At 44.8% G+C, this 23,118-nt stretch overlaps 1 protein-coding gene across 6 annotated transcripts in view; it reads right to left on the reverse strand.

Annotated features, from left to right (window-relative positions):
* PLCB1 (phospholipase C beta 1) overlaps nucleotides 1-21,492 on the reverse strand; it is a 777,970-nt gene extending 756,478 nt beyond the window's left edge. For 4 of the 6 annotated variants that reach the window (XM_014595092.3, XM_059720209.1, XM_059720208.1 and 1 more), the window contains exon 1: nucleotides 21,227-21,490. In XM_014595092.3, the coding sequence (XP_014450578.3) occupies nucleotides 21,227-21,325 (99 nt within the window). In that variant the 5' untranslated portion in view covers nucleotides 21,326-21,490. Of the gene's footprint in view, nucleotides 1-21,226 lie in introns of all 6 variants that reach the window. The other 2 variants (XM_059720213.1, XM_019500761.2) reach the window with 2 other exon arrangements.
* Between the last annotated feature and the right edge of the window lie 1,626 nt (nucleotides 21,493-23,118).

Raw genomic sequence — 23,118 nt, forward strand, 5'->3', positions numbered from 1 at the left:
TCTTTTCGTTTGTAACTGCAACTTAAGCGAAGTTTTTCCTGCCTGCACCGCGACCATCTACGGTGTAAGTAAAATAATCTTTCATCAACCGCTACGCGTCTGTGCCTAATTCTAGTCCGCCGTGCCGAATTCCCCGACCCACGTGCCAGGGCTGCTGGCCACAGCCCGCCGTGCTCCCCCAAAAGCCTCGGACCACTCCTGGCCCGCACAAGTATGAAGAATATTTAGAAAATTTCTAAATATAAAGTCACAATAAGAATAAATAAAATCACAGAATGAGCCTTGGTTAAAGTTAAAGTTATAGTGAGTGATAAACTGTGTTGAGGGAAGCATGGTAGTCAACAGAAAGCACAGTTTTGTCTCCCAAGAAGAGCAAACACCAACAGGATTGTGCACAATTAAAAATACTGGACACCAAAAATCTGAAATAAAGTTAAGATACATTTTGCTTCGACTCGGAAAAAACATATACATTCCTTTCACATGTAGAGCTCAGGATGCCCTAAAATGCTTTAACAAAAAAGTGACAAAAAAACCTCAAAACAAAACAAAAAACCCTTAAGTGTGCATTTAATTGCTCTATTAAATAAGGGTTGTATCCATCTGTGATTGCTTGCATTGGGTATAACAGAAAGAAATGTTTTACAAAACAAGCCCATTATCGAAGAGGTTTTGACTGGCTGTCAGTATCTGCAGTTACTATTAAAATTTCTGAAAACTGTGCCACTCAAATAATATATATCTCCTGATGACACAACCTGTCTTTCTTCAGTCCATCTCCAGATTTTTTTTGTGAAAGTATGCAAACTGACAGTACAGAAAGAGGCTCTCACTACTCTGCACCAGCATGAGGCACAGAGGACATTTATAGTGGGAGGGGGCAGACATGATGGGAAACAGACAGGCATGAAGAGATTATGTCTAAGATTAATCAATTTTGCAGGTTAATCATTCCAAATTAGCTTCTTAAATCCAAAAACTGTTTAGATGTGTCTATGCTGATGACATATGGCTGTCAAAGTAAGATTTTTCAAGTTATGGGCTGTGTGATGCAGACTATAATCAGGAAACGCCACGCTGCTTCTATGAGAAGTAAATAAATAAATAAATAAATAAATAAATAAAATCAGGAGTAGAGCCTTCAACCCCCAGTAGATGACAAATTGTAATCTCCATCATGCTATGGATGATGCTAAATGCCACACAGTCTCTTAATTAAAGCTATTCAGCTATAGGAAGTTTTTAATATAAAACCAAAAGCTGCCCTGCCCCATTTAAAAAATAAATAATAATAATTAAAAAAAAAAATTTTTTTTAAATCAGGAAATGCAAAAGTCCTGTAAGAACACAGTAACTGGTCCTGATACCAATATGTAATGCTTTGCATTCCTTCCTGTTAAATGCATTGCTCCCATATTACTTCTCTAATATTATGGCCCCGGTGAAAATTGTTACCCCATTCTAATACACACGTTGTAAGGGGCAGTTACAAAATGAAAACTTCTAAATGGCAAAGATAATCTTTAACTTTATTTATACGTGGTCTTTATTTCTTTTCTGCCCAATGGTAATGGCACTCTACCTAAAATAAAATGCTATCCAAATCCTGCACCAAGAGCCATATCCCTATTCATGTCTCTGGAAAAATAAAAATAAAAACTTCTCTGGTCACCTGGGGAAGTGATTCTTCCCCAGCTGCATAAACCTCATAGTCCTTGGGAAGATGGAACCACAAATGTCTTTTTATTTGGGAAAAACATTGGGAGACAAATTAAGTAAAAAAAGAAACATAAATCTGTATTACTTATGGATAAGAAAATGAGCAGCCCAGATAAGTGCATCAGGAATTTGTTCATCCCTGCTGTCCCAAACATCAGTTGTCCTCTGACTGGTAGACTATATACTTTTTGTATAATAATCATACAAAATTTACAAGATTTATTACACATATATCTGTGAGTCATCCTGAAGAGTGTGTCTTCAAGCCCATTATTTCAGTTTATTTGCACAAGTATAACTGACCCATCCTATGACATCCTCAGATGGAGCCACCTTTCATCCACACCTATAAAAGCAATATGTAATCTGCCTGGCAACTGACTCCCCAGCCCAGCCCCTGGCTCGTTTACTTTTCATTCCATCCAGGAGGAGCACACACAGACTGCTGAAACTTCCTTAGCCTGACGAAGGGTTTTTGAACCTGAAAGCTTGCTTAATAACTTTTCTCCAACTATTTGGGTTGGTCTAATACAAGATACCAAATTCACCCAAGGAACCTTGTCTGCCTATGTCCTGAGACCAACACGGCTACAACCTAAACCCCTGCAACAGACAAGCCAAAAGCACTTGAAGAGAGTACTCTTCCAAGACGAGTACACGGGGAGAGGAAATGCATTTCTTTCCCACCCCAGTTGTATCCAATATATGAAAGAAGCACAAAGAATAAGAAGTGACAGAAGAAAGAAGGAGGTTCAACTCACTATGTTCTCAGTACACATTCTTAGGGCCAGATTTTCTAAACAGCTCTGCTTTTATTAGGCATCTAAATGAAATGGTCAGGTTTATAAAAGGTACTTGAGCATCCGACAGTTCCCATGGAAAATGTCCAGATATCCAAACGTTTATTTAAGAGCCTAAAATGGGAGCAGGGGGTGTTCAGAAAAGTTGGCCTTACAAAAACAAACAAGGAAATCAATATGCCAAATCCACATGGAGATGTTCCAAGAACACAGTCAATGCTGTGGGAAGGGAGAAAGAAAAGACAAGGTGTGATAAGAAATACCAGCAAAGAAAAGCAGAGAAGATCTGCAATGTCCCATGAAGCACTGTTAGCTCTTTCAAACATCATGCTTTGGCCACTCTTGCCAAACAGTGGACTGACTTTTGATGGATATTTTCTGTACATTCCTGCAGCATAGGTCCAATCTGACAATCACAAAAAGATATTTAAACCCCAAATGGGGGAGGAGAGAGAGAGTTCCGAAAAAATCTTATTAAAATGGATGCTTCAAAATTAAAAATTTAAATATTATTTACATGTTGCCAGATGGTTACTTTCTTTCAGTTTTACAACCTTACATGGATGTCTTGCATTTGCCCCTTTAAGCAGTTTCCTAATGGATAATATAAACTTCAGATTTTGCATAAAGAGCTCTTCTCCCAAGAATGTTCACACTTAAGACATTCATCTGTGCTGAAAAAGGAAAAATCCAGGGTCTTACGTACACCATTACCATGAGAACACTGCAAACTCAAACATAAAATTGATAAGCAATTTTCCTTTGCTATATTTGCCACCACCACTGCTTTCTGATATACTGAAAGTACACAGGCCAGAAGACTTGAAATGCTACAAATAGGCTACAGTGCACTACCAGGGTCTGCAATTTTAACTCAATGAAAACTGTGCTCTTAAGTCACTTGGGTTCTTCTAAAAATTCCTCTTTCCTGCTTCCCCCTCAGAAACTGTACTTTAAGGCTCCTATTTTTTTCAAATCATTACCAACCAAATAGAATTCTACAAATCACATTTTAAATATAATAAACATTTGAATCGTCTTCCATTTTTCTAAAATGACTGTGCAATTGAGGTGCAGCTAAGACTTTAAGATCCCCACCTCCAAGGCACCACATTTTTGCCAACTGGTGCTACATAGGCACAATATACAGGCAGAAGTATAAGAATTGATACAGAATGGCAGCAATGCCCACCTTTTCATACAACAGCACAGTGATTAAGTCCCTCACTCAGAAGCTGAAAAAGCTTGCTCCAATTCCCTTCTCAAACATCAAGCACAAGATAGGCCCTAAACTGTCCAGACTGGGGCAGTTCTGGGAAATGAGCAGGAATTATTTGGATTGCAATTCTGGATTTAGGCTCAATTTAAATGTCTCAGTTCTACCCAAACCTTTCAGTGCATCTAGCCACCAGCATGAATACATTCCATCAAAATAGTTTTGCTAACAGGACTTCCGCCTGGTGTTACTTAGATGGTCTACATAGGAGAAAAGTTTTTATGTAACAAACTATTTTATCCCTTCATGCTACAAATCATTAAGAGGAACTTCTTCACAGTTAGAGTGGCCAAAACCTGGAATGGACTCCCAAGGGAGGTGGTGCTCTCCCCTACCCTGGGGGTCTTCAAAAGGATGTTAGATGGGCATCTAGCTGGGGTCATCTAAACCCAGCACTCTTTCCTGTCTATGCAGGGGGTTGGCCTCAATGATCTATTGAGGTCCCTTCCGACCCTAACATCTATGAAATGAACATGATTACTTTAAAACAAAAAAGCAGAATGAATTTGACATAATTGTTTTGTTCTATCATAGTATATTTAAAGCATTCCAACTTCTTTGTTACCCTTGTAAAATCCAAACCACAGCATTTCAACTTATCCCCTATGGCTCTTCAGAAAAATGCAATCAAATCATAATTTTAAGCAAGCACATAACTACATTTAGTAAATACTGTAGAGGTCTGCAACTTCAGTTTTCTGGAGGAATTTTTTTGTTTTGTTTTGGGTTTTTTTAAATGGAATGCAAACACCACAATTCACCAAGAGCTGATTATGTTGTGGTGGTTCTTTGGTTAATGCTGACTGTTCTTGTAGTCTCTGGGTACAATTACAAATGCCATTACGGCAACAGGATAAACTCTGGTGCAGTTTGCGCCAGAGTTAACTGCTTCTGGGTGCAGCATTTACACATGAACCCAAGATACCAGCAGTTTGAGCCAGGGCAAAGCAGCCCCAGGCTGGCAGCAGACTCAGGGGGGTGGGGTAAGGTGGGGGGGGGGGGTCAGCCTCAGGCTCCAGGGGATGACTTTGGTCATGGAGGGAATCGCTGGGCCATGAGAGTACCCAAAGAGCAGAGCCATGTGGCTAGGTGGCAGGCAGGGGTTTGGCCCCCTGCTACCTGGGCTGACTGGGTGCGATTTATGCCCGAGCCAGTGTTTACACATGCATTTAGGTGCAGTTATTTTTGCTACTGTAAAATAGTACTGTCCCCAACAGTACCATCTTATGGCAGCAAAATGTGGTTTGCTGTGGTCTAATAGCATCACACATATAGACTGTGATGCTTTACACTGCATCAAATTAATCTATTGAGCAGTTAAGCGCACATGTAGGTACACCCATTGGGTGTGTTTACACATGCATTTGACCTGGAAGCAGTTTATCCATTAGTCAAATATTTGGTAGTAAACACTCCCAGGCAGGTGTCTACACGTTCAAGGGTCTCAGGAGCAGATTTGCAGCTCATGGCAGCAATCTGCACCTATCCCTGCTGTCCCTGCACCGGCCCCCTGCAGCAGCCAGGAGGGAGGCTCCCCCTGGGTGCTAGCCCACAGTGTGCCAGGGAACACCAGGGTAGGAGACAGCTGTCATCTGGCAGGGGCTGGGACATTGCTCCCTGCCCCCAGGGGACTGCCTGCTGCCAGGGCAGGGACAATGTCCCCCTGCCCTGGCAGCAGGGAGCTCCTGGCCCCAGCTCCTTGACTGGGGGCAGGGGACTTGGAAAGAGCTGCATGGGAGGGGCAGGTTCCAGCCCCCTGCCCCAATCTAACAGTGGGGCAGCTAGCAGGGAGGCCCTGGCTTAGCAACGATTCTCCGCCCAGGTTAGTGGGCTGAAACCTGTCCCATACCTGCTGCTCTTTCCAAGCCATGCACCTTGATGGCCCAAATCGAGGAAGGGGCCTGGGACCTACCTTGGCCAGGACAGTTCTCAGCCCCATGGGGGCTGGAGAGCTTATTCTTCACCGAGCTCCACAATCAAGGCAGCTCCCAGCCCAAGATCCATGGATGCAGGGTCCAGGTTGAGAGATCCTCCTCTCAGTACCAGCTCTGCAGTCATAGGGCTGGTGCTGGGAGATCCTTCTCTCCCACCCCAAGTCCCTTGGTCATGGGGCCCAAGCTAGAGGATCCTTCTCTCCCAGTGCCAGCTCCACAATTGCAGGGCCTGGGCTAGAAGATTCTTCACTCCCAGCCCAGGTCCTGAAACCATGGGGCTCAGTCTGGGAGATCAGGATCTCCCAGCCTGGGTCCTGCGACCGCTGGACTCGGGTTGGGTGATAAGGATCTCCCAGCCCCAGGCCCATGATAACGGAGTGGGGGCTAGGAGCTCCATGCAAAGGGGTAGGGGTACATTTTCCCCCGAGCCCCAGCAGTAGGTAGCTCCTGGAGGCAGGCAGCAATCTCCCACCCCCTGCTGCCTGGCTGACCAGGAGCACATTTGCTCCGGGGCAGGGGTCTACACGTGCGCTACTATGCAATTACTAATCGTGAGTAAATTTGCTACTTGCACTTGCAAGTAGCAAACTTACTTGCTATTGGAGCCATTTACTGCACAGTAAGCAGCCGCACACATAGACACAGATGCTTACTGTGCAGTAATTAGCTCTACTGCATAATAACATTTCTCGTGTAGATGCACCCAGACAAAGCTAAGGACACCATGGCAGGACATTTATCAGTTAAAGAAATCAGAGTTCAACATAAATTGTAATATTATGCTGCAAGCTTTCAGATTATTTTAGAACTCTGAACCAAAGATAATTGGTTGCTCAACCCTGAAACATGGTCAGTTAAACTATTACATTAGAGATTTTCAAAATGCAGAAGCCAAGCAGAATAAGGGGCTATCATAGCCTGGTGTATACTCCTTATGGGACTGTTCCTTCTTCCACTGGACACCATGGCAACATTATCCTGACTTCAGCAGAACTGAACCCTACAACAGAACCTTTCACAAGACGGGCAAGAAAAGCGTCTCTCAGACAGGGTATTCTTTTTAATGCATACAAATATGAAGTAGTGGGTGACTGAGCAGAAGTAAAGATACATAACACACTTTCTGCAATAAGGAAGAGGTTTATTTTAATGCAATGCTATTAGGGAAGGAGTTTCAAAGGTTTTCATATTGGACCTAACTTTGCTGTATCAAAATCAATGTGGCTGAGGACTTTAATAGATGCACAATTCAGCCAATGCTAATTCCATTTTCTTAATGGAAAATCCCTCCCTAAGTGCAAACATGAAACAGTCATGTCTTGACCAGTGAATATGTTGACCATTAAAAATGCAGCTATAGATGAAATTTCCATACACTTACATGGCCACTCTACTGCAGTGACCAACTCATAAAATTCTATGGGATAAGTCCTACTCTAAGGATTTCAACAAGAGGTTTCTCACTAACTTCTAGAAGCCCTGATGCTTAACAGACCCCTCTGCTGTTCATGTGGAAACAAGGCTGCATGCACAAAGTCACCACAGGTTCCTCAAGACCCAGATGAACAGAGGGATAGTGATTAATAAAGCATCCCTGGACATTTTCAAAAGCAGGACAGACAGACACTTGGCTAAGACAGTTTAGTCAGTAATGATCCTGCCTTGAGCAGGGAGCAGGACTAATTGACCTCAAGTGGTCCTTTCCAGACCTACTTTCCTATGAACCAGAAGGGCAACAGCATTTCTTATAGACAACTACAATAGATGTGTGTATCATCATCATTTCAGCTCATGCTTTACCTCAGATCTCTCTCTCTTTTTTTTTTTTTTTTTTAAGGCTGCCCATCACTTCCTCATTATAAGCCCCTGATTTCAGCTGTTTGCCAGACTTGAAGCATCTGGTCTGACTCTTTCCAGACTGGCCATTAGGGCTGTGCAAAGCTTCGGTCCCTGATTTGATTCGGAGGAGATTCGGCCCGATTCGGTGACCAAATCCAAATCAATTCAGAGAGATTAAACAGTCTTCCAATTTGAATTGGGACCCTCTGAATCGATTTGGAGATTCGGACATGGAGACAGCTTTAAATGTTTTTTCTACATACCTCCAGGTAGCGGGCAGCTTGTGAATGCTGCGATGGTGGGGTGCATGGAGCATCCCACAGAACCACTAGTGGGGAGGGTCCCAGCACACTTAGCAGCAGACCTGGAAGTGGACCAGAAGCACTTCCGGTCCACTTCCATGCCCCCCAGGAAGCGTGCGGGGAGTCCCCCCCACGGCTTGGTGACTGGTGCCTCCTGGGTCTGGGGAGCGGGGGGGAGTACCCAGGGTCCTCCTGTAGTCGATTGCTGAGCCAGGGAGGGACTGGGGGGGGGGGGGGGGGCAGCACAGACCGGGAAGTGGACTGAAAGTACTTCCAGTCTACTTCTGGGTTCGCTACCAAGCATGTGGAGGGTCCCCCTGCACTCCTGTGGGACACTCCATGCACCCCAGCATTGCAGCATTCACAAGCCGTGCCTTCTACCTCAAGGTATATAGAAAAAACATTTAAAGCTGTGTCTCTGTCTGAATCAGCATCAAAGCTTCATATTCGGATTCAGCCAAATCAAATCAGGGACAGTGATCCAAATCAACAGATCGAATCACTGTCCCTGATTCCGGCTGAATCTGAATCGAATAGGGCCCGTTTGCACACCCCTACTGGCCATTCACCTCAGGCTGCTGCTGATTATGGCAATGATGATGATGATTTTCAGCCTAAATAATTTAACTGTTTCTAAGAAATGAGACTAGGAAAAATTGGCTATTTTGTCCCTGACAAAAAATATTCTGGGAGCCTTTTCTTTGAGAAGGTCTAAAGCCCAATGCTTTGTAAAAGGGACTGGAAATATAGTAGGGAAAGGCAACTTTTATAGTAAGCGAGCCTTTTACCTTTCAGGGCTAAATCTGCACTGAATTTGATCATTTGGACAAAGCAATCCCAGACAACAGACTAAATCTTATGACTATTCTCTGAAGCAGAGAATGACCTTCCTTGCCACCGTAATTCTGGGCTGCTGTTGACCAGCAAACTGAGAGCAGGGAGAGTGTCTTTCCTATGCCCTCAAAGAACCCTTGCAGAAATAACACAAATGCAGGATAGGAAATGCCTGATTTAACTACAGAAGGAATATGAACCAGGCCTAAGAAGGATAAGAGGAAAACATGATTAGGAGACAGCCTTCAAGGGCAGTGAATGAAAACTTGGCATGGAGGTCTGTGGGACAGATCTACAGCTGCAAACCCTACTGAAAACCCAGGTGGATGCAAGAACACCACCGCAGGCTGGCCTATATTTCTAGTTTTCTTTTCAAATCCTAAGAAATGCCAAATCCTTATTACATGTTCATTATTTTTCTACAGGATCCTTGCCTTATTTGTGGCACAGGATGGACATGCCTCAGTTTTAAATCTGGCCTGTGTGACTGAGGAGACTATTGTCTGTCAGATTCCTGCCTTACTTGTTGCTAAAGTAGAAAAGTAGGAGGTGAATGAGACAGGGAATTACAAAAAAAAAAAAAAGGAAAAAAAAAGGTTTCATCATTTCATAGTTAAGGCAGCTGAATTTTGCCATGAAAAACAGAGTTTCTATTTGATGCCTGGCAAGCCACTAAAAGCAAAACATGTAGGAGTGGTCAAATAGTGTATTTTAGTGTGCCAATAACTTGATATTCTGGAGTCTTATTTGTGTAAGTGCTGAGCAAGAAGTATACATTTTGATCTATAAACTGTTATAAAGAGCTAAGTAAATCTTAAACAACAGGTCCGAGGTGTCTGTAACTTGGCACCCAGTTTAGCAGACACTGTTGGCCTGAAACTCTGTGCTTCAGCTCCCCATTTGTCTTACGGGGAACATAACACCCCTTCATCTTAAGGGGGGCTATGATGAGAACTTGGTTAATGTTTATGAAGCAAAGCTAGTGTAGTGAGGAGTGCTAAAGAAAAGCCCATCAAGAAATTAACAATTCCGTTTTCATAGCAGCCTTTGAATAATGTGCAGTAAATAAGGCCTGAGGCAATCCACTAAATAATGAGGAGAGAACAAAACACTGAATAATTGTTCATTACATGCACCATCCAATCACTGAACTGAATGCGGCAGGGGTCCCATGGAAGGAAAAATATTATGTAAAAAGCCTATGTTGCAAAACATACTAAACAAATGCATGAAGGTTGAGTAGGCAGCTTTCATTCTGGCATTTCAGAACTCCTGAGTGCTTGACTTTGCAACCTTGATTATAACCTTTTAAAGCAGTTTGAGTGCAATTAAATCAGACTTAAACTTTAATATAGAATGTAGATCATGTCAAATTCTAACCAGATGGAAAAAAAAAAATCAAATATAGGCTTATCCTTGAACAGGTTTGTCACTGAAAATGTCAACGTTATCAAAATTTTAACGTAATTTTCTCCTAATGTTTTTATTAAAATTCTTATGTAAGTCCATGCTTGTACTAAAATCTTTCTTTCTGTCTGTCTGTAAGTTAAAGCATTCAAAGATGATCATAAAAAATGTTTTTTGGTGACAAGCTGAGGTACGTTCTTCCCCCAATACTGTTAAAACAGAATAATGAAAGCCAGCCCATTTCAAATCCTGCTAAATAAAACTTCAAAGTGTTTTACAGTTTTTCTTCATTTTTCCACCATCTTTAATAGAGAGCATCTTTACACAGAGTCTATAAGATTAGCATGACCAAATTTGCCCCCCTCATTATTTTCCAAAAGGAAAAAAAATTGCAAGATTCCATTATTCGGTAAATGTGCTTGACTAGCAAGATGATCCAGTGGTTACAACACTAGGTTGTAACTTGGGAGGTTCAGTTCCCTGCTTTGCCACTGATATCCTATATGTACACACCTTTTGGACAAATAATTTACCTTTTCTGCCTTTCACTTCCCAAACAGGAAGAGAAAAAGTGTTCCCTTAACTCACTGGCACATTGCAAGAATAAACACAGGACAAATATGCTACTACTACTACTAATAATAAAGACTATGGGGTGCTCCTACATTAGAGCACAGGAGGCTATATCTATGTTTTAAACTGCTGTAACACCATTTTTCATATACTTTTAGGACAAGAGTCTCCTTAGATTGCATCAGGGTTGTCAAATGTATGCCCTGCAGGACTCTACCCCGTGGACCACACAGCATGGCTTAAAAGGGCCAGGAATTTGGGAGTGAGGTAACCAGGAGTGGGGCTCACACAGACCCACAGTGGGGATGCATGTTGGTGGGCATGTGCAATCAGTGGCTGCATTAACCCCCTGAGGCAGCTGCATGTCCTCCCACGACTGCATCCAGAACCAGCCCACAAGGAGCCTGGAGGTCCAGAAACAGCCCAGGTGGCAGGGTGACTTTGACACCCCTGCTGGTCCCATGATTGCATATTAAATGGATTGAAAGAAAAACAAAACAAATATCCAGACTAAATATATTTTACTGAAAAAACCCTTCAGATTGAAAACAGCTGGAGAAAATAAAAACAAAGAATTGCTTGGTTTATTTATAAAAGAATTGCTTGATTCATTTCTGAGGGTCTCAGAAAGCAGTGTTCTACAGCAGTGACAGCCTTGTGCAGAATAAAAAAAAAAAAAAAAAAAAAAGATGTGGAAATAAAACAGGTTACACAAGAACTAATATCTCAGACCGCATCTGAAAGCTTCTACCAACCAATTTTGGTTGTTCAAAATGTTGCTTATCCACAATCATAATACTTGGCATACATACATACTCCCCACCCTTATTTACTAGAATCCAAAGATGAGATCCCCCTCCTCCCTTTTTACATGGGGTGGGGGAGCAACCCTTATTCTGGATTTGAGTACAAGATAGCAGGGGGGCAAGCAGCTGCCACATCTCCAACCTCAACCCAGGGGAAGGGGGTGGGGGTAGAAGCAATAGGAGGATAAGTGGGGGACAGCAGGGAGCAATGTGTGTGTTGTGGGGGGCAAGAGGAAGGGGTCAAGCTGCATAACTCCATCACTGCCTGCTCCCTACTGCTTCCCCCACAGCTGCCCCCAACAGTCTTCCCCTGACCGACACTGGTTTTCATACTGCAGCAGAGAGGGAGGTACGGGAGGACTATCCAGGATTGACAGATTCTGTTGCAGTTTGGGCACATGTTTCTGTATGGGGTAGGTAAACTCTGGATTCTTGGTTTGGTCCACAACACTGTTTCTGCTGCTCCTGTTTTTCCATCTCCTGTTGTCATCAGTTTCAAAGTACTGAGATCCTTGCAGCAGACTCTTCCTCCATTTGGGGTGGTCCTGGACAATAGCCTCCCATGAGTTGATACTGATGCTGCATTTTTTTTTTTTCAAATTGGCCTTGAGGACATCCTTCCCACTGGATTCAAAGGATCTTCCACAGGCAGCATTGATGGTACTTCTCTAACAACCCGAGGCGTCTCCTGTACGTTAACCATGTCTCAGCCCTGGATGGTAAGGTGGAGATCACAAGTGATTGACAAACCATGAGCTTGGTTTCGGGTCTGATGTTGCAATCTCCAAATAACCATTTCTTCAGGACTCTGAAGGCTGCACTTGCACATTTGAAGCAATGTTGGATCTCTTTGTTTCATAGATTTCATAGACATTAGGGCTGGAAGGGACCTCGGAAGATAATCGAGTCCAGCCCCCTGCCCAAAGGGCATTAAGTCAGCCGGGTTCATAGGATCCCAGCAAGATGAGCATCCAGTTTGCTCTTGAAGGTGTTCAATGTGGGCGCTTGAACCACCTCCGGTGGCAGGCTGTTCCAGACCTTGGGGGCTCGGACAGTAAAGAAATTCTTCCTTATGTCCAGCCTGAAACGGTCTTGTAGTAGTTTATGACCATTCGACCTAGTCGTCATCCCTTGAGGCGCTCTGGTGAACAAACGTTCCCCCAGATACTGGTGGTCACCCCTGATAAACTTGTAGGTGGCCATCAGATCACCCCTGAGCCTGCGCTTTTCCAGGCTAAAGAGCCCCAGGGCTCTCAGCCTGTCATCGTAGGGTCTGCTTCCCTGACCTCTGATCATGCGTGTGGCTCTTCTCTGGACTCTCTCAAGCTTCTCCACATCCTTTTTGAATTGTGGAGCCCAAAACTGGACGCAGTACTCCAGCTGCGGCCTCACTAAGGCCGAGTACAAGGGGAGAATGACGTCCCGGGATTTGCTTGAGAAGCATCTATGGATGCAAGCCAGCGTTTTGGTCGCTTTACTAGCCGCATCATCACACTGCAGGCTCAAGTTCATCTTGTGGTCAATGATGACCCCCAAGTCTCTTTCTTGCATAGTGCTAGCCAACATAGCACTGCCGAGCCTATAAGGATGCTGCGGGTTTTTCTTCCCAAGGTGGAGAACCTTGCATTTATCGGCATTGAACACCATCAGATTCTCGTCCGCCCACTTGCTGAGCCTGTCCAGGTCAGCCTGGATCACCTGCCTGTCTTCTGGTGTGGATGCTTTTCCCCAAAGTTTGGTGTCATCAGCGAACTTGGCCAGTCCACTTCTGACTCCAGTGTCCACATCATTAATGAAGATGTTGAACAGTATGGGTCCAAGGACAGAGCCTTGGGGGACCCCACTGGTCACAGGACACCACGATGAGTGACTTCCATCAATTACTACCCCCTGGGTCCGACCCTGGAGCCAGTTTTCCAGCCAGTGGATCGTGGAGGACCCAAGGCGACAATTGGCCAGTTTCTCTAAGAGGTGATTATGGGAAACCAGGTCAAAGGCTTTTTTGAAGTCAAGATATATGACATCAATCTCTTCTCCCTTGTCCAGATGATAGGTCACCTGGTCGTAGAAGGAAATGAGATTGGTCAAGCAAGACCTACCCACAACAAACCCGTGCTGGCTATCCCTTAAGATGTTGGCGTCAGCCAGTCCATTAAGGATGGCCTCTTTGATAAACTTTTCTAAGATCTTCCCCGGGATAGAAGTCAGGCTAACGGGCCTATAGTTAGCCGGATCCACTTTCCTCCCTTTCTTGAAGATAGGCACCACATTGGCCTTCTTCCAGTCTTCGGGCACTACACCAGAGCGCCAAGAGTTTTCAAAGATCCACGCTAGAGGCTGGGCTATGATGCTCGCCAGCTCCTTGAGTACCCTGGGGTGGAGATTGTCAGGGCCGGCTGACTTGAAGGTATCCAGCTTCTCAAGATGTTCCTTCATGAAGTCAGCATCAATGGAGGGCAAGGGATCACCCTCACCTGGACTTCCCTGTCCCGTAGTGGGCATGGGCGTCCCATGGGACTGATGAAAGACCGACGCAAAGTACCTATTTAATAGGTTGGCTTTTTCCTGGGCGTCAGTTGCCAGTTGCCCCATCTGGTTCAGCAGGGGTCCAACATTGCCTCTGCTTTTCCTCCGGCTCCCCACATATCTGAAAAAGGACTTTTTATTGTCCTTGATGCTCAGCCTTCTGCTTGTTGATGTCAGCCTTCTGCAAAAGATGATTTATGAGGTACAGGAAACACTAAAATGTTCTCCATAGTCTCACCATGAATCTGAATTGCCGGAGCTGAGAACTGGTCATTAAGAGCTTGTTGATGGAGGACCTTTACATTCTGAATGTTAAGTCCCAGTCCCCTTTTCTTATATGCCCGGGTAAAGATGTCAACGATTCTCAGATTACCTTCCGGGAAGGTTAGCTGCAGCAAGAGCACCACCACCAGAATGTGGTGGGGACAGCAGAGAGCAATGGCTTCCCTCCTGAAAAGTCACATATTGTATCCTTTGATGGTGCTGTGGACATGGCGAGTACAGGTCACCATTATAATGAGCCTGCCCAGCCCCCAGCCATGGGTCTACAAGTCCTCGCCGGTGGAGTAGGCAGAAGATGTTAGAATCTGAGTGGCTGCAAAGACAGACAAAGGCTGCAGCAGAATGAGATCTCCAGTTGTCTTGGCCTTCTTTTCACTGGATCAAGATCCCATTCTGTCAAGAACTGTGGGAAAGCTGACGTGAAGCAGCTTCCCCGTGATAAAAGAAATCATGCAAAGGTGTCTGCAATGGAAATGGCTTTTCTAGTACATTCTTCAAGTCCTTTGGCAACCAGCTGGTAACAACAGAAGTAGAACTGTGAGGTCTGGAAGCTCCTAGTCATGAACTGGTATGAAGGCAGCAGTTACAAGAAGGCTGTATACCACGTGGATCCAGGAGTGCAAATCAGCAGTTGTAACTGAGACTTAACAGCCCTCTTCAGGATCCGTTCTGCTCACCCCACATGGGGAGGCAGCTAGAAAAGATGCCCTAAACATAACCTGACTACCTTTTTCCTGACTGGATAACCATGTTCAGTGGGATCAACTTTACTGCAGCTGAAATCAGTGAAGACATGTAAGTCCAGTAAAACCAAGTTTATTAAAAAAACATTTTTTTAATAGTGAATGCCCAGAGCGCTGTACCATATTTGTGGTTTAAGAACTCAGGTGACACAACACTGATGTCACTGCACTGAGCGGGACTCAGCAAGAGGGAGATGGGCAGCTCAAAGAACAAGGAGGTGGCTATACCTGCCTCTGGAAGGGAAAACAGGAAAAAGAACGCCGGCTTCATGGAGTTGGCTTTGCCATCAAGAGTGAACTCATCAACCTACCCAATGAGCTCCCTTTCAGAATTACTGAATGCTTCATGATGACTCTGGTCTTAAAAACTGGCAGGGAGCCAATATGCCATTGTCACCAGTGCATAAACCTCAACTCTTGATGCCACTGATAAAACCAAGGAAGAATTCTACTGCCAACCTTGATCAAGTCCTTTCAGGCATTTCGGAGAAAGACAGATTTGTCTTACATGTGCGCACGCACACACACACACACACCCCTCTAGACAGGCCTCTTGGGACTTCTAGTATAGAGTCCCAGCCATACTGATAACTAACCATTCTGATAACTAACATGGAGCTAAAATGGATTCCAGTTTAAAAGCTACTCAATTTAGGTGATTTTACAGGTAAATTTAATGTATCCATGGCTTATTGACAGACTCAGTTTGAAAATGAAAGTAATTTAACAAGCCACAAAGACCAGTCAAAGCTATTATGTAAAGCACACATTATCACTAAAGAAAATGAGAAAATCTTTAACTGAGGGCTGAAAACAATTCTGTGTTTTAACACTGCCATCATATTAACCTGACATACCAATTACTGCTGCAGACCATATCACTTCAGCTGTGCCCTAGCTCTGGAGCCAACTGTTAATCCAGCTATATCTGTCTTATTCCTCTTATGGGCCACACAGAAAGAAGAACATAATGTATAGACCTGGGGCAGATCTCAGCCTCTCACCTCTATTGCCACCAACCCACTGAAAAGGCTCCTTTATAGTCAGTTTTCACTAAGCCGCACAGTCATTAGCTACCCTACTTCAAAAACACCATTCCTCTATATAAAACTGGATTTACAATGCTTCTCCGTGCACATAATGACATACTTTTCCAGTAAAAGCAGCTTTTGTAAAGCAACTTTAAAAACTCTCATAAGGATGAAATATTAAAACCCGGAGTTTGCTTTGTTCCATGCCACTGCAACTCAATTCATTTTTAAAACTTACCCTAAAATGGAAACACTGCGACTGGGAACAATGGGAATGCCAGTATGAATATCTTTGGTTTGGTAGTCTGAACAATGCTTCAGAAATTCAGATTTGTTTCCTTGGTATTAAAATACTGGAGAATAAGATTTTCAGAAATGACAAATGATTCAGAAAGCCTAAACTTTAGGCAGTTTGAAGAAGCATGATTTTCAGAAAGCAGATGTTCAGCATATGCTGCAGGTCAGGTCCTTTTAAATGAGGTCTCAAACCCAGGAATGCACCAATACACAGTAGAGGCACCACCCCCCCCAAAAAAAAAACCAACCCAAAAAACAAAGCACTGCTTGCTTCTGACAATGTTAGCACAAGATCTAATAAACAACGACAAGGAGAGCAGATATGCCCCATTATCATTTTAGTCCCTTGTAAAAATGTATTTGCATAACTTTATTATTGCTTCAGATATAAAACTAAATTTCCATAAACAAAGGTCACTGTAATAGGAAAACAATTAGCTGGCAATTGCTGCTTTAGGACTTTATCTAAAGCAGTGATTCTCAACCTTTATGGATAAAAAGCTCACCTTTTTGGACTCAAGACACCCTACAAAAAAATGCCAGCCCTTAGTTTTCACTCATTTTTGATCGCAGAAAAATAGTAGAGAAATCCTTCTGTTAAAAAGAACTCAGAAAGATCACAACAGGTCAGAATGTTTTTGACACTGTTGATTCCTATTTGAAATCTCTGGATTTAATCTTGTGAATCGTGTTTGCACTTCTAACAGTGCTAACATTGTATTGTGCCCCACAACGCCCTTAAAAGGATCTCAAAGCACCCTGGTTAAAAATCACTCACCTAAAGCACTTTGAGTGGAAAGATGCTTTGGGTGTTGGGATCAGATCTTTAATGGGAAGGTGAATATCAATTCAAGTGATGTTTACATTGCCCTACAATCCTGGTGCTATTTATCTTGCTGAACTGGAACTTAACCAACAACAGCAACAACATTTGAGTAAGAATTTCAAGTTACAGGACAGAAAATTCCCTACTGAAAAGGCGGAATTTTTTAAAAACATAATTGCTTCCATGGATTTACACTTAAATCTTTCTTCTTTCCATTTAGACTATGACCGATCAGAATTGTAGCTGCCCAAGTCAAACCCAATGAATTCAGCAAGTCTTTCAATGGAGTGCAACTTCACACAGATCATTGGATCAAGCCCATATGAAGTATGTAAGCAATCTCACTGCACTTCGAGGAAGTCTACGTCGCAAATTTACCACCACACATTTTACTTCCTAGCAGTGTCAGCAGAGTTACTAGATGGACACAGAAAGTACTTAGAAATGGCTTCTTTGGCTCCGAATGGAACCCCAGGGCACTTAAAAGCCTTCACTGTCACTGCCAGACCTGCTCTGTAGATCTTGTTCCAATGCCATTCAAAAGGGACCTAATTTAATTTTTAAGAATTGTTGCTTTATTCTGTATAAAATTAATTGTATGACTATGTTACAGCCAACAAATGCTACTCAGCTTAAAATCCTTTCAGCACTGCCTTTTAAAAGAAGCTATTTTCAGCAGTTTATAAACTCAGCTGGAAAAATTTTGCTCTTGGCTGAAATTTGGTACAAGACACAAGCATTCATTCAGGATGCGCTTTTGCTTTACGAAATGTGAAAACTAGTCAATATGGTCATTTTTCAATTACAGAAATGAAACAGAAGGAAAATATGCTTTGTGAGAAAGTGTATTACAGGGGTTAATTCTGCCCTCGCAGAAGGGTGGTTGTTGGTTCAAATCTTTTCCAAATCCAATGTCTATGGCTATAATAAGCAAAACCAGTTCTTTTCAGATGCTGTTTTAGAGCTTATGAAGTACAAACTGAAATGCCAAAACCAAATTCTATTGACTTGTACTGAAAGTCGTGAATTTGGTCCTCTATCTGCAAACAGCAATTAGAACTTTTGTACGCTGAGGAGAAAGACAATGGGATTAAAAAAAAAAAAAAATCAAAAAAAAAAATCTGAATAAGTGCTTTTTAAAAATACCTTCCTAAACAACTGATACAAAATATTTCATCAGGAAGTTTAGTATGTGAGCTTTGCTTCTCTGCACAGCCACTGTGTTTACACAACAGATCCAAAGTAGTTGTTATGATCGATTATGTTTTATTATTACAACATGTTTTGTAACATATTTGTCATCATCATGTCCTATTGTTTCCTTGAAGTATTCTTATTCCCTCAATGGACCACAAAGGCTCGGGCAAGAATCCCAATTTTTACAAGTCCCTTAATACAGATTCACAGGATAATTAACAAAAACTCCAAATTGGGTGTTGATGGGTCAATAGTACATACTTTACAATGTCACTGATCATTTTTACAGATGAAATTTCCCATACTAGAGTGCCAAAATATGTTCACTTCCATCACAATGTTTCATTCCTGTGGCAATTCCACTGCTGGAAGTACGTGTTGTGGGGAAACATGCTAAATATGCTGCTGTTAATTCAAGTATAAGAGTTAAGGCTAACAACTCTTTATTTCACTATGTTATGCCCATGTCTGCTGTCAAACAGCCGATGATTTTACATAATATAGCCCCAATCCTATATAAACACGCCCCTTTTGCTCCCACAAAACCCTACTGAGATTCAGGGGACTGGGCATGGGGATCTACTCTTTTGCATAAGGTCACAGGATAAGAGCCAGATATTACAGGGCATACCTTAATTTAAAATTTACGTCCTTTCCCAGATTTTGGACATATTGTCTTACCAGAACAATAATGCTTAATATTGTGTTTTCTTTCAGTCTATATAATAAGCAAAGTAAACACATTTTACAGGACGAATCCATTTTCATACAGTGCACCTTTTCTTCTCTAATGACCCACAAATACAGCCTAACGCTTTAGTAACAGCTTTCAACCTAAGAATTAAGCAGGGAAGTATCTGCAAGCATAACTCCACCAGCTTTTCATAACAGGAAAGAATTCAGTCCTAACTTTCAAAGCAGCAATATCAGAAGCATATTGCAAAGAGCCACATTCCTGTCACAGTTACATATCTGAGGGGGCAAAAATATTAGACACGGATTATGTATTTTGCCCAATGGCTTGGATTCTTTACCTGGAAAGTACAAGTTGCCATTAACAGGCTCTCAACGTATGTATTGTTTATGTACTTGTTGGCAAAATAGCATGCAAACATAATTACAATACCAAAGCTAAGAATGTCGCGATCTATAGTCTGGCAAATCTAATCAGCAAGAAGAGCCTACATCGGTCAGCTCTATCCAACTATCAATTAACTCATTCATTCTAGACTCAAAGCTACCTCCAGCAAACCTGATGTTATCTCACTGTTCATTACTGTAAATTAGAGGTACAGGCATGAACCTAACTAGATGGGAACTGTTTAGTAAATACGTCCCACGTTGCTTCAAGATTTCTTCCCAAATTTTGGTGTCGCATCTCACTATAAGTGTGTGTCACAGGTTTATAAAGGTCGGGATCGCACATTTGGTTCCTTGACATGTTGAGAGAAATGATAACTTTGTACTAGGCAACTGAACTGGAAGGGCTGTCACACACATGGACAGCACTCTCTCTCAGCTAGCCCTCTAGCTGTTACTGTGCTTGTCTCCAGGAGTGTAAACTTTACAGCAACACTGTTTGACAGCTACACTAGTGGAAAAGTAGCTCTTAGAAACAAGTTCTCTTTACCGGTTCTCCTATTCCAGCTGCGTAGTGTGCCAAGCTGCCCAATACCTATACTTCTCCACCCCAGCAATTCCTCCAAATACACTTCACTGCCCACCCCTGCCCTTTTAGAGGTATCTGTGTGTGGAAAGACAGACTCCTGATGCTTTACTTGAGGAGCAATTTCTATGGGAACAGGTTAACAGGAAAGCTGTCCCTCTGCTTTGCTTCTCCATTGCTCCCTTAACTGTGGTAGCCCAAAAGAAGATGACAGAAGAATGCTGCCTTCTTCTGAAAAGGTCCCCGGCACAGTCTGTGAGGGATGAAAGAAGTCCCAGCTACTGGGACCACCATCAAGCTACTACACATCTCCATAATGAAGCAGCACTGAACTGAAAAGAAGCAGAAGCAGCAGGTGTTTCAGGGAGGAAAGGAGGCTGCCTGTGTGAATGACCATACTGAAGACAGGAACATACAGGTGTAGCAGCAACAAGTGCACGCAAGAGATTTGGAGAAGTCAGAGATGAAAACACCCTGCGAGATAGATGGTTTTGGTCAGGAAGCATACGATTTCTTGGCAAGGGGGCCACGAAGTGGTAGCCCATTTGCAAAGGCAGGGAGCTGCACTGAGCGAGTGCTGGGTTTAGGTAGGAGACGGTGTTTGTGGGCTGTGTGGCAGGTGGAGAGAAGACAGAAGAAAAGCTGAGCAGGCAGGACGGCGGGAGAGAACAGGGGATGGGGAAGGGAAGAGGAAAGGACTGGAAGGGCGGGTGGAGTGAAAGGTAAGAGAGAAGAGGTGGGATGAAACCAAGCAGTTAGAGCAGGGGCGAGATCCCAGCCAGACCAGGGGAACGGGAACAGGCAAGACAAAGGGAGTTCAGAAAAGTTTTCAGGCTGCAGAGAAAGTTGCTGTGTCCGGAGCCTGAACAACCAGGGCCGGTCACGCAGGGCAAGGAGACACCTTGCCTCACCCTGCTCCCCCACCAAAGCCACCCTCCCCGCTCCCTCTCCCACCCCCAGGGGCACTTAGAGGAGGAAGGGCTCCCCCACCCTGGCAGCACGCCCAAGCCCCGGCCCCCTCCCGGCGGGCACACCCCGCCAGCACCTGGCAACATGTGGCGGGCCGCCAGCTCCCAACATGTGTCCGCAGCAGCCCCGCGGCTGCGCCCTCCCCTTCCCCACGTCCCCGGGGGGAGCCCAGGGCCCGAGGCGGGGGGTGGTGACTCACATCGTCCCACTTGACGAATTTGGTGCCCTTCTTGAGGCCGTCGGAGACGCGCACGGGCTGCAGCTGCAGCGCATGGACCCCGGGCTGCGCCCCAGCCATCTGCGGCACATGGAGCCGCGCTCCCCGGCGGCGAGAGCCGATGGCGCGGGGCGAGGCGGAGCCGCCGCCGCCGCCGCCGCTGCAGGGATGCGGTGCCAGCAGCAGCAGTAGCTCACAGGGCTGCAGCGCGGCGAGCCATGCAGCGCCGCATCCGCCTATATACACATCCGCACGCGGGCGAGCCGCGCGCCCCGCCGCTGCCGCCGCCTCCTCCCAGCCCGCCCCGGCCCCCAACTTTCCCAGCGCCGGGTCACGGCGGGGCAGCGCCACCTGCCGGCCATGACGGGCAGCCGCGGCCGGGGGGGGTCGCGTCGGGACTGGCTCACAGGAAAGCACTGGAGCGGGTTCCCCGGAGCGGCTGCGGGCTCTCCATCCTGCGAGGGCTTAGGTAGGAGGAACGTTTTTCCCCCTGGGAGGTTAGGAAAGCACTGCAGCAGGTTACCCACAGAGGCGGTGGGCTCTGCATCCTCCGAGGGGTTAGCTATTAGGGCATCTTTCTCCCTAGGAGGGTAGGAAAGCACCGGAGTGGGTTACCCAGAGAAGCGGTGGGCTCTCCCTCCTTGGAGGGGTTAGATATTAGGATATCTTTTCTCCCTGGGAAGGTAGGAAAGCAGTGGAGCGGGTTACCCAGAGAGACCGTGGACTCTCCATCCTGGCCGGGGTTAGGTATTGGGATATTTTTTCTCCCTAGGAGGGTAGGAAAGCAGTGGAGCGGGTTACCCAGAGAGGTGGTGGGCTCTCCCTCCTTGGATGGGTTAGCTATTTGGATACTTTTTCTCCCTGGGGGGGCCGGAAGCACTGAAGCCGGTTACCCAGGGAGGCTGTGGGCTCTCCATCCTTGGAGGGGTTAGGTATTAGGAAGATCCTTCTCACTGAGAGGATGGTAAAACACTGGAGTCGGTTACCGAGGGAGGTGGTGGACTCGCCATCCTTGGAGGGGTTAGATATTAGAATATTTTTTCTCCCTAGGAGGGTAGGAAAGCAGTGGAGCAGGTTGACCAGACACACCATCCTTGGTGGGGTATATTAGTAGGGATCCTGGTTTTCGCCAATTAAAAAAATCCCCAACTTCAGTTAAAAAAAAATAACCATGAATCCACATTTTCCCATGATTTAAATGAAACACCGTTAATATATAGATATCAGCCACCTAATATCTGTTGGGCTGGCCATCTTTCAAGAATGCCCGACATTCACCTGCTAAAGAAAATTTTCTGCGACAGTCAAATGGAGTACACATTAGTGGCGCACCAAAGAAGTGGTACAAGGCCTGTGAGAGGGAACAACTCTCAGGGCCAGGTCTCATGCCAGCCCGCCCATCTGTCTCTATGGGGCAGTCCACCCAGTTTCGCCTGCCACGACTTTGTTGTTTCCATAAACTGGTGGTAAAAGTGGGAGACTGCCCATTACATGCCCTGATGCCAGGGGGTGCTATCTGCGGCTCCAAACCTTTCCTACACTACAGCACATGCCTCGCAGATGGCATCCACATGATGTAATCATAACCTACACCATGACTAGTGCTCCAGGGTCTCACAGGGACTCTCACTCCCTCCCTGGAGCTGCAGGTCATTGTGCTTGCCCTTAAGGCAGGCCTACTCCCCCTCTATGCGACTTTGGTCAGGCCGCAGTTGGAGTACTGTGTCCAGTACTGGGCACCACACTTCAAAAGGGACGTGGCCAGCCTGGAGAGGGTTCAGAGGAGGGCCACCCGCTTGGTGAGAGGGCAGCAGGACAGGCCCTATGAGGAGAGACTGAAGGACCTGAACCTGTTCAGCCTCAGCAAGAGGAGG

Source organism: Alligator mississippiensis, chromosome 1, assembly GCF_030867095.1.
Source record: "Alligator mississippiensis isolate rAllMis1 chromosome 1, rAllMis1, whole genome shotgun sequence".
NCBI classification, from domain to species: Eukaryota; Metazoa; Chordata; order Crocodylia; family Alligatoridae; genus Alligator; species Alligator mississippiensis.